We start from the raw sequence: 12749 nt of genomic DNA on the forward strand, positions 1-12749 counted from the left end.
GGCCCCTTCCTTGACCGCCGGGCCCATTCTCGATCGCTGGCACCCATCCTCTCCTGTTGGCTCCACGGCGCAGACCCTGAGTGCGGCCGCAGGGATCCGCTGCCTGGCTTCTCTAGGACCACAGCTTCCTGGGAACGTCTGCCGCCCGCAGCCTCCTGGGAGCGTACCATAAGACCATCTTATTGACCTTAAGACAAAGGAGCAGAGTTAGGCCATTTGACCCATCGAGTCCACTGGCATTGCATCCCTTGGGAGTCACAAAGAGTTTCAGCCCATTTTGTTTGAAGTTTGAGTAGACCTGTACCAAGATGACACCGACTTTTTTTCTTGTGGTGTTGTTGACTGGGAAGAGAGCTGTCCAGGAGGACCCCATCTTTGACTAGTGCCTCAGGATTACATGTGTTCACCAGTGCAAAAAGATTTTGCATCTCACCCCGATGATAGCACTCGTTTATTGCAGTAGTCACTCAATGCCACACCACTAGTTTTATCTTGTAATTTGAGCTCTCGACTCCACAGGAGTGGAACATGAGCATTCAGCCTATTGATTGAGGCAAGAATACTTACCCTAAACTGACATTTTACCTTCACCTTAATTTCATGACTCCATATCATCTTCTTCATATTATTACTGGGTTGATTTTGAAATAGAAGCCTTTCCTTCAATGTTTTGTTTACAAGCAAGGCATGCTTCCATTTGTGATGACATCTTGCTTAAATGTTGGCAATTTTGCCTCCTGGGTAGGAAGGATACATACAATTCAAAGTCTCTCTTGAGACTGCAGCACATAATCTAGCTCGACAATCTGCAGCAAGATCGTCCAGAAAATCCCACATTAAATCGAGGTCCCATCCTTCCTCTTGGGTGGGCAGAAAATATCACATTTCGGGTCGAGACCCTTCTTCAGAACGGTCTGAAAAAGTGTCTTGAACCGAAATGTCACTCATTCCTTCTCTCCAGAGAAGTTGCTTGTCTTGCTCAGTTACTCCAGCTTTTTGTGTCTGTCTTCGGTTTAATCCAGCATCTGCAGTTCCTTCCTACACATTTTATCATGCATTCCATGGTGTTTTTCTGGGACAACGTTACGAACAAATTGGATGTCAATTGATGTATCTGTGGAATTCTTTCCCACAGAATGCTGTAGAGGCCAAGTCAGTAGATATTTTTAAGGCAGAGATAGATAGATTCTTGTGTTTAAGAAGGAACTGCAGATGCTGGAAAATCGAAGGTACACAAAAATGCTGGAGAAACTCAGCGGGTGCAGCAGGATCTATGGAGTGAAGGAAATAGGGTCCGAAACCCTTCTTCAGAATCTATAGATAGATTCTTGATTAGTACTGGTGTCGGAGGTTGTGGGGAGACCCTTTCATACATTTATTGCCTGCAAAGTGCTTCGTATGGTGTTTTATAAACACAATATTCTTTGATGTGATTTTATTTTTCCTTTTTGAACCATTAATTTTAGTCTCAGTTATCAGTCAAGTAAAAGCCGACACTATTAACCAACTTTGGCTGATGTGAATAGTTTTAGATGAGATTAGTATACGTATGAACGTTGCAGTACATCGTATCCCTCTTGAAATCATGCCTTCCCAAGCCAACAATGGGCGAACCAGGCACTGCCCTTCCTGAGGTCATTTGTGTCCGGCCATAAGTGGTCCTGGTCTTTTCACGCCTCCAGCTCTTCACCCCCCCCCCCCACTTTCAGTCTGAAGAAGGGTCCCGATCTGAAACATCACCCTTCCTTTTTCTCCAGAGATACTGCCTGCCTGTTGAGTTACTCCAGCACTTTGTGTCTATTGCAGTAATACAACTTGTTTTCCATAGTTTGCATTCTCTTCTGCAAAACTCTATGCTGAACGCTGCAACAAGGGCACAATGTTGTCCATAAACAACGATGGTACAACTTGACTGGGTTGTCGTGTTATATATCTGGGACTGTGCACTGGATTATGTACATGTCCAAGGTCGAATCTTGTTACGAGAATGGTGCACTGTTGGAGGGTTTGTCTTTTTAACTGATGTTCAGTTAGCATCATTCCAAAGATGTTTAAGATCCAATGGCACTATTAGAGGAAGCGGAGGGAGTTATCCCATTGTGCTACCATACCTTTCTCCTCCAAAACAAGGCAGTTCAACCATGTCGAAGAACATTGCATGAATACACAGTCGTCTCCAATGTCTCCAATGATGTACATGCTGGCTAAAGTTGGATGTACCTCATTATTCCTCCATTAGTATCTTGGAACCTCCTAATTCCACACCTTCACTAAGATCAGCGATATCACACATTTTCATCTTGAGCACAAGTCTGCAGAAGAATCTCGTCCAGAAACATCACCCATTCCTTTTCTGCAGAGATGCTGCCTGTCCCACTGAGTTACTCCAGCATTTTGTGTCCATTTTTGGTGTAAACCAGCATCTACTATTCCTTCCTAAAACCTTTTTATCCCAGGGGCAATTTGGACAGATTGAAAGGAATCTCCTGCAACTGCAGTTGCTTTTTAGACTCTAATCCCAGGGCCTGGCGATAATCCATCCCTTGAAGTCCATGTTATTCACGTCCATGGTAGTTAGATTTTTTTGTGTTAATTTCATAGCGGCACTGAGGATGGGTTCCGACCCGAAACTTCATCTATTCTTTCTCTTTGGAGATGCTGCCTGACCCGCTGAGTTACTCCAGCATTTTGTGTCTATTTTCGCTACAAAGACCTGTCTCATTAGCAGTTAAATCTTACATCAGCAAACCCCACGACGATCGAAAATGGAGAATATCCGACGTTATATGTCTGTAGCGGTTATTAGCTAGACTGATTCAAAATTAATCCCATTGTGGACTGCCCTTCACCTGTATTGTGATCTGCACTTAGTACTTAATTTGTCCTGTCCAGAATCCAATTGTCTTTGATTTAATCATAAAGAAATCAACCCACCATCTGTTCTATGTATCTTTTTCCTCCTCATCTAGTAACTATTTTATATGTGGCATCTTATATTTATCGCCAAAGGATATTTGTCATTTTCAAAACCCTGTCGAGTAGATCTCCTCTTGGCAGTGCACATATTGATTTCACCTACTACAGATGTCTCCTGAAACTTCATGTATTTTCGCACAGACTAAAAGTGCAAGCAGAATTTTCCACCACACCGCCTATATTAATTGTCTCCAATATGGGCTTCCTTTATGTGTCGGAAGGAACTTCAGATACTAGTTCAAACTGAAGAAGGCACAAAAAGCTGGAGTAACTCTGCGGGTCAGACAGCATTTCTGGAGAAAAGGAATAGGTGACGTTTCGGGTCGAGACCCTTCTTTAGACTGAGAGTCAGGGGAAAGGGAAACGAGAGATATAGACGGTGATGTAGAGATTTAGAACAAATGAATGAAACATTTGCTAAAAAGTAATGATGATGAAGGAAACAGGCCATTGTTAGCTAGGGGTTAGGTGAAACGAGTTACAGATAATGTGGCTCAAGACAACTTTGAAACTAGTACAATGATTTTGGTGGGGGAGGGATGGAGAGAGAGAGGGGATAAGGGTTACTTGAAGTTAGAGAAGTCAATATTTATACAGTGGGTTGTAATCTGTCCAAGCAATATATGAGGTGCTGTTCCTCCAATTTGTGTTTGGCCTCACTCTGATAATGGAGAAGCTATTTGCCAAGGAGAATCTATAATCCGTTTAAGCAAGGAGACACGTGAAAGATGCCAACATTGGCAAAGTGTGGTACTAGGCCACACGCCTAATTTCACAACAGATAGGCAGCCCTCAAAGCTGCAATCTGCCTGTTTGTGTGAGAGTGGACATTCTCCTGAGGCTTTGAATGGGTCACCTTGGGGAACATTTTGGTGTATTTTGCTGAAAAGTGCAGAGGAGGGAATTCTCTATTGATATCTTTCTGAAGGGATCTGGAACCTGATTGCCTAAGTCTTTCCAGCTCTTTTGAAGATATATTTTATGTTAATGCCTTTTATTTTTGCATTTCTTGTCCAATCTTTTCTCTCTGTGCCCAAAGCAGTCAGCAGTTGATGTTTCTCCAGCTGCTGCTGGTATATACAGTGGTGCAGGCCCAGTGACCTTCCTCCCATGCTGAGAAATACTTGGTTTAATCTTGCTTCATTGACCTCCCTTCTATTGATTCCATTTATACCTCATTTTGCCTCGGCAAGGCCAACAGCATAATCAAGGACGAGTTGCACCCTGGCCACTCCCTCTTCTCCCCTCTCCCATCAGGCAAAAGGTATAGAAATGTGAAACCGCACACCTCCAGATTCAGGGATAGTTTCTTCCCAGCTGTTATCAGATCATGATAACATGATCATCCTACACAACCAGAGAGCAGTGCTGATCTACGGTTTACCTCTTTGATGTCCCTCGGACTACCCCTGACCGGACTTTGCTGGCTTTACCTTGCACTAAACGTTATTTCCTTAGCATGCGTCTATACACAATAATGTATTGATTGTATTCATGTATTGTCTTTCTGCTGACTGGTTAGCACGCAACAAAAAGCTTTTCACTGTACCTTGGTACACGTGACAGTAAACTGAACTGAGTTGGAACTCTGCCCTTCAGTGGACTGCTGGCTGAAGGACCCATCTCACCATGTTTTGGAGCAAGAACCTGTGCTTGCCGTGGACATTTTGTTCAGCTCTGGACTTGCGCAAACCTCTGTTTTTGTCTTCACAGTCACGCAGGGTACACGTACTGTGGATCTTGTGCTGCTCATGCTTATAAACAAGTGGATCCATCCATCACGTAAGTAAATCTTAATTCTGGGGATTGTCTTCTAGCAGCTATTGTCATAAACAAAGCAAAATTTTAAAGGGACGCCTGACTATAATTGGCGATAGGTACCGTTAAGTCAATGAAACATTACCAGATAATAAACATCAGCATAACTAAAGCCTTTGGAATTAGGTTTCAAAGGTCTTTTATTGTCGCATGTACCAATTAAGGTACAGTGATATGCGAATTACCATACAGTCATACAAAAAAAAAGTAACAAGACACAAAACTACATAAAAGTTAACATAAACATCCACCACAGCAGATTCCCCACATTCCTCACCATGATGGAAGGCAAGAAAGTCCAACCTTCTCCCTCTTATTCTCCCACGGTCGGGGCAGCCGAACCTCCCGCAGCCGGGCGATCGAAACTTCCACGTCAGGGCAACCGAAACTCCTGCATTGGGGCGGTCGAAATTCCTACGGTTTAGAGTTCCTGAAGTCGGTCTCTGACCAGAGACGCGGGCTCCGTGATGTTAAAGTCCGCAAGCACCCGAGGTCAACCCCTGGGAAACGGATCGTGAGCTCCGCGAGGTAAGTCCGCAAGCGACCACAGTGGCGCTCTCAAAGTCGGTCTCCAGCAGAGGCCCCCAACTCCTCGATGCGGACGGAGATACGATACGGAAAAAAATCACATCTCCGTCGAGGTAAGAGATTAGAAAATGATTCCCCCAACCCCCCCCCCCCCCCCCCCCACCACATAAAAGAAACTAAAGAACACTAAAAACATACATTTAACACATACAATTAAAACACATAGAAGGAAAGGACAGACAGACTTTGGCACGGCAGCCATTGCTAGCGCCACCCGGTGGATATGTATCACCAATTAGGTGGTGATAGAACCGATATAAAATATTTAACTGTTCAAAAGGGAACTGCAGATGCTGGAATATCGAAGGTACACAAAATTGCTGGAGGAACTCAGCGGGTGCAGCAGCATCTATGGAGCGAAGGAAATAGGCGACGTTTCGGGCCGAAACCCTTCTTACGTCGCCTATTTCCTTCGCTCCATAGATGCTGCTGCACCCGCTGAGTTCCTCCAGCAATTTTGTGTACCTAAAATATTTAACTGTTATTTTCAGGTTTAGGTGTGGTGTATAGTGGTGCTTTCCCCTCCCTACCCTCCTCCCTCCATTCGCTAAACCCACTGCTTTTGTTATAAACTAACGCCCCTCGACTTGCACATAAATGGTACAACATTCAACATTCTGGGTATTACAACACCCGGAAGTGTAGTAAACAAAAAGTATGCTTGTGGCGTACAAGTGGGATAGATTGAAGAACTGAAGATTTAAAGGAGTACACATTGTTTTGTATAAGCTCGGGTCACTTCTTAAATTTGAGCTGTTTATAATGCATGCTCAATAAAAAACATTATCACATTTTGCAGGTGATATATCCAGTTGAGAAATGTTTTTTTTTTAAAACACAGATGGAACCAGGGCACAATAGTGTTTAGTTTTCAAACCAGATATTGCAGTCTAAGGTTGTCTATCATGTATGTCTGTCTACATCTCTTGGACATTAAATGGAGTTGAAGCTGTGTAGGGCAATCTGCCAGTTGACAGAGAGTAATGGTTTTAATAAGGACCAGGCATCAAAGGTAAAGGATATATACAAATATAAATAATGTCAAGTATACTGCACAGCTGGGCACTATATGATGTAAGGAAGTTGAGGTTTAGGCACTGGCAGAGTAAAATGTAAGAGTTTATAACGAGTATCAAACGAGAATTGTCCAAATTTGGAAGTATGTCTGATAAGAATAAGAAAGTAGTTTGAGAGATTAGGGATCTAGGCACCATGCAAACTAGAGGAACGGCACCTCATATTTTGCTTGGGTAGCTTACAACCTAACAGTATGAAAATCGAATCCTTCAGTTTAAGGTAACCAACCTACAAACCCCTCCCCATTCCCCTCTCCTCCCTGTGGCCCACCTGGATTGGCACTCATTTCTCCCCTTTACCCCTCCCGGGTCAACATCCTCGATTCCTTCCTCTGGCCTCTCAATTCGAGCCTCTTCTATCCTTATTGGACACTTTTGGGCTTTCCTTTCTGGCATTTGACCAGCCATCTGCCAATCAAAAACGCCTCTCCCCTGTGGCCTTTGTCCTGCCCCCGCCCAACTTTCTCTCTCTATTCTCCCCCCCCCCCACCCCCCTCACCGCAATCTGTAAGAAGAACGATCCCAACCCGAAACGTCACTTATCCATGTACTCCAGAGATGTTGCCTGAACCGCTGAGTTATTTCAGCACTTTGGGTTTTTTTAGCTACCTCTACTGGTACAATATAATTTGTGAACATTAAACTGTGTTTAAATTAAATTGTCTTAGTTTTAAGAATATAGATAGAAATACAGAATTGATTATGTAGAAGTGTTATAACAGGCTGCAGAGAGCGTTTTGATTGTAGCATGTTGTAGATGTAGATTGTAGTGATGTTTGTGTGTTCATATCTGCAGGGAGCAGATACTGGCCTTGGAGAATTGCGCTATGGCTCTTTGAGTTGGTAGATTTGGTGGTGACTAGAGGGGAATTTAGGTTGGAAAAACTGAGTGTCCGAAGCTGAGAACGACAAGAGACGTTCCTTTTGGCGTGTGTTAAACAGTGCTGGGAATTGGTAGAAAAGACGGAAAATGGACTTTCTTTTCCCTGTGAAATATTGAGAATAAGTGATTGTCCAATAATTAGAACACGGATTTAAAAATACATCCACAAAATCGTCTTGCACGAGTGTTGCCACAGTGTGTAATACACCGTCCTTGATGTGGCGAAATGTAGATTATTTGAATTATTTAAGAGGGAGATAGACTTCCTTGGACAATAAGGGTATTATGTGATTTGACGAGAAAGCCAGGGGAATTCCGCTAAAACGATGGAGCTGATAAAATGGAGTGGAGCCAGTGGCTGAAAAGCTTATTGCATTGTAAGACGTTAAGTTGACTTGTGAGCAGTGTGTCGTACTGCTACACTGTGCTGCTGATTACTAGTAGTCACTGAGTTAAGATGCTCCAGGCTGCAATTCTGTTACTGTTCATCTGCTTACTGATTTTCCATTTTCCCACCCCTCTCCCCCTACTACCTTCTGGCCACCATCCGTTCTCCCCATGAAATTTCATCATACATTAGAAACAAGGAACTTCAGATGGTGGTTTACAAAGTTGAGATGCTGTCTGACCCGCTGAGGTACTCCAACACTCTTTTGTGCCTTTTTTGGTCACATATAGTTCCTTCGGTGTCATTGGGTCTGGATTCTGGACCATATTGCAACAGCACAGAATGTACCATCTCCAGACACAAGCAAATGTCTCTTTGTCCTCTGCTCAAGGGGAATTGAGGCCAAGAAATGTGTACTGCTCATATATGCTTCTCGTACATAGAACAAAAACTCAATCGTGGGCCTCATTGAGGAGCCTGTGATAACAGAAAGTAAACAGCTGTAATTTGACTTGGAACAGGTAACCAAATTCCTATGGTTAGATTGCTGTCTTCAGGGTCTGCACTGCAAGAGACACAGTGAGATAGGGTGGCACAGCGGTAGAGTCGCTGTCTTACAGCGCCAGAGACCCGGATTCAATCCTGACCACTGTGTGCAGAGTTTGTACGTTCTCCCCGTGACCTGCGTGGGTTTTCTCCGGGAAGCTACGGTTTCCTCCCACACTCTAAAGAAGTACAGGTTTGTAGGTTAATTAGCTTTGTACACATGTAAAGTTGTCCCTAGTGTGTGTGTAGGTTACTGTTAGTATGCGGGGATCGCTGGTCCGTGCGGGCTCGGTGGGCTGAAGAACCTGTTTTTGCGCAATATTTCTAAACTAAACAAAAACCAAGATTTGGAGATGGGGATCATTCTGCTTAAAAACTATACATGGTGGTACAGCATCCTCACCAGTTTCAAATACTCATGGGTCTACTATATATTTTCCTTTGTTCGATTGACCTGTGCAAATAATGCATGTGTGTTCCCCGGTTGAATGCCCGAACAGTAACACAACTGTTCCGATTGCTGTTTAATTTTCATGCATTGTGATAAACCTCCTACTCCACAGCCCCACTTCACCACGTTTCCTTTTGAAGGTGGTGGAGTGGGACTGTCGAGTGCTTCAGCAGAGAAAGCTTCATTGTCTGCTCATGAAGGGCCACTTGATTGTAGTGTGTGAAAACGGAAGCGTCCCTTCAATTTTTACCAGCGGATTAATAGATACTTTGTACTTAAACGGCCCATGTAGGAGCTTGTCAGGGAAAGCAGACTCAATGCTAGCATTTATTTCAAGAGGGCTTGTGTACAAAAACATGGATGTAATGCTGAAGCTCTATAAGGCGCTGGTCAGCCCGCCTTTGGAATATTGTGAGCAGTTTTGGGCACCATTTCTGAGGAAGGATGTGCTGGCTCTGGAGAGGGTCCAGAGGAGGTTTACAAGAATGATAACAGGAATGAGTGGGTTAACATATGATGAGCATTTGTCGGCACTGGGCCTGTACTCGCCGGAGTTTAGAAGAATAAGTGGGGACCTCATTGAATCATACGGAATAGTGAAACGCTTGGATAGAGTGGATGTGGAGAGCATGTTTCCACTAGTGGGAGAATCTAGAACTAGAAGTTATAGCCTCAGAATTAAAGGACGTTATTTTAGGAAGGAGATGAGGAGAAATCCCTTTAGTCAGCGGGTGGTGAATCTGTGAAATTCTTTGCCAAAGCTGTAGAGGCCAGGTCAGTGAATATTTTTAAGGCAGAGATAGATAGATTTTTGATTAGTACAGGTGTCGAAGGTTATAGAAAATAGGTGCAGGAGTAGGCCGTTCGGCCCTTCGAGCCTGCATCGCCATTCAATATGATCATGGCTAATCATCCAACTCAGTATCCTGTACCTGCCTTCTCTCCATACCCCCTGATCCCTTTAGCCACAAGGGCCACATCTAACTCCCTCTGAAATATAGCCAATGAACTGGCCTCAACTACCTTCTGTGGCAGAGAGTTCCAGAGATTCACCTGTGTGAAAAATGTTTTTCTCATCTCGGTCCTAAAAGATTTCCCCCTTATCCTTGTTCTGGACTTCCCCAACATCGGGAACAATCTTCCTGCATCTAGCCTGTCCAACCCCTTAAGAATTTTGTAAGTTTCTATAAGATTCTATGATCTGCCAGGGGAGGTAGTTGAGGCAGGTACTATAACAACATTTAAAAGACATTTGGATAGGTACATGGATAGGAAAGGCTTAACAGGATATGGGCCAAACGCAGGAATGTGGGACTAGCACAGTATGAGGGCCATCAATATAAGATTATCATGGATAAACCCACAGAGAATGAAGGAGTGACATATTTACTCAGAGAACAGTTAGTGTGAACTCAAGATGATTGTAATGCAAGTAGCATAAGTACACGCAAGGAGACATCAAGGAATAAAAAAGCTGGTCTATCTGGGACTGAATTGCCTTCTCTGTGTTGTGCATTCCTTCCAAGTGACTCTTTGTAACAATGTGTTTTACAATGGAGCATCTCTGCTGTCTGACAGTATGGACGAGATGGACTGTGGCATCTGTGTGAAACAAAACAGCGACAAGACCCGCTTATCCGTCAGTATTCTTTTGTGGATCAGAAACAGGGACTTTAGAGAGAGAAACAAGAGTCGGGGTTGCTGGAATCTTGAACAAAAAACAAACTGCTGGAGGAACTCAATGGGCTGGGCAGCATCGGTGGAGGGAAATTGACCGACAATGGTTTTGGTTGGGACCCTTCTTGTTCACTTGCACGATATCAGCAGTGCTTGGTTTCGTTTTCCAAGTGCAGATCAATGTCAAACAATAACCAGATGACTTCCCATAAGGCGATCCTCTTCATCTGTTACTTCCAGTAACAACTGGCACCAGCCACTGGAAAACTGCAAGTGGAACTTGTGTTCTTTCAAAATATACATATTGAATTAATTTCCTATCCCAGTTACCGTGGGCACATCTGATTTCCAAGATCAGGAGCTGAACCTCACTAAAAATCATCATCTTTCTTTAAATTCCATTTTAGTTACACATGCTATGTCAGTAATGTCAGCTTCCTTCCTCTCCTGTATCTCTGTGGTCAGATTGAGAGACACCTTGACCAATATCCATCACAGACATGCATCAACTCTCGTGGTGCTTATCCACACTGACCACTGCCATTTGTAATTCAGGTTAATGCTTGCATTATATTATGTTCACTGCAATATTAAATTTGTTTATGGGCAGAGCCTCACTAACATCCAGTACCTCCTAAAACAGTGCATAAAATCATCAGAACTGATTCATTTTCCAGGATGTAACTTCCAAGAGTTTAACATTTGTTCGGGCATATTCTGAACTGAGTCTGAATGTAATTAGTTTAGTTTAGAGACAGCGTGGAAACATGCCATTTGGCCCACCAAGTCCATGCCGCCCAGCGATCCCTGCACACTAACACTATCCTACGCACACTAGGGACACTTTACAATCTTATTACCAATCTAATTAGCCTACAAACCTGTACGTATTTGGAGAGTGGGAGGAAACCGACACACCCAGAGAGAATGTATGCAGGTCATGGGGGGAATGTACAAACCCATGGTCAGGATCGAACCCGGGTCTCTGGACCTGTAAGGCAGCAGCTCGATTGCTGTGCTGCCCAATTAATTGATAATATGCAAGCAGAATTCACTGTGTTTTGCCAACCACATTTTGTTCCTGAATGTTAATTCATGTTATTTTTGTTCGCATTTTTTGTTGACTACAATGATTGCAATGTGTTGCGTAAGCAATTCTCATTCAGTATTGCTGTGTCCACTGTTTTGATGTAGTTGTAGGCTACACACAGTTAGTTGATTGTTCTTTGGGATGAGTTGCTCCTCCCAAATCTGTCACCATCTTGTAGGTAAAATTCTGGGGAAGCTTCTGGCAATTTATATATTCTTCAAAGTTATTGTCAGTTCCACCAGCCTTCCAATGGGTTCAAAATGAATGTACATTTGGGGTATTAAAGTACAGCAGCAAAGGAGGAACGTTACAGGGTTTGATCCTGACGACAGGTGTACTACTGTATGAATTTGTACATTCTGCCTGTGACCGCGTGGGTTTTCAACAGGTGCTCCGGTTTCCTTGCACACTCCAAAGACGTACAGGTTTGTAGGGTAATTGGCTTCGGCAAAATTTGTAATTGTCCCAAGTGTGTAGGATAGTGTCAGTGTTCGGGGTATCACTGGTCGTCACGGACTCGGTGGGCTGAATGGCCTGATTCCGCACTGTATTTTTAATGTCTAAAGTATTCAAGAAAAGGTTCCTTTAATATTCTCAGTTGATGTAACGTTAGCTTTGAGCAATATTGAAAAGCTCTACACAAAGTGCTCAAATTCACAGAGGATCCCAAGATGGAAGACAGCTCAGGAATACTAGATAGGATGGATACTTTTAATTATGTTGTAAAAGTAGAACTAAGGGAGAATCTTGGGAGATTTTAAAGGTGTTAATAGTGAGAAATTCAACATGAGGTGATTGATTAAAAATGATCTTTGAGCACTATTTGGAAGCTTTACACACAGTGGTCAAATGTACAGACGATTCCAAGTGGAAGACAACTCGGGAATAATAGACAATGAATACTTTTAATTATGTCGTGAAAGTAGAATTAAGGGAGAAACGCGACATTTTTAAGGCAGTCTAATTTTTAAGAGAAATTCTACACTTGGTGGTCAATAAAATTTCAAATTGGAGCCGAAAGAAACCCACACATGAAACATTTCAGAAACAGCAATGTACTGCATTGAAGTGAATGAACTAAGATTAGGTAAATAGTCTTTCTCAGCTATGATTCCTCCGTGACCCTTAGAGCATGGGAGATAGAGATTATGACGTTCAACTCTGTGCAAATGTCATCATATAACAGCACTCTTGAGATCAGGCAAATGTTTTTGTCACTTACATCACTGGTTGTGTTAAAACAGAAAGAAGGTGAT

General features: G+C 43.1%; 1 protein-coding gene across 1 annotated transcript in view; it reads left to right on the forward strand.

Moving 5' to 3' along the window:
• memo1 (mediator of cell motility 1) overlaps positions 1-12749 on the forward strand; it is a 42764-nt gene that overhangs the window by 12381 nt on the left and 17634 nt on the right. The window contains exon 3 of the mRNA XM_033026174.1: positions 4690-4758. Within this exon, the coding sequence (XP_032882065.1) occupies positions 4690-4758 (69 nt within the window). The remainder of the gene's footprint in view (positions 1-4689; positions 4759-12749) is intronic.

Source organism: Amblyraja radiata, chromosome 8, assembly GCF_010909765.2.
Source record: "Amblyraja radiata isolate CabotCenter1 chromosome 8, sAmbRad1.1.pri, whole genome shotgun sequence".
Classification (NCBI taxonomy): Eukaryota; Metazoa; Chordata; class Chondrichthyes; order Rajiformes; family Rajidae; genus Amblyraja; species Amblyraja radiata.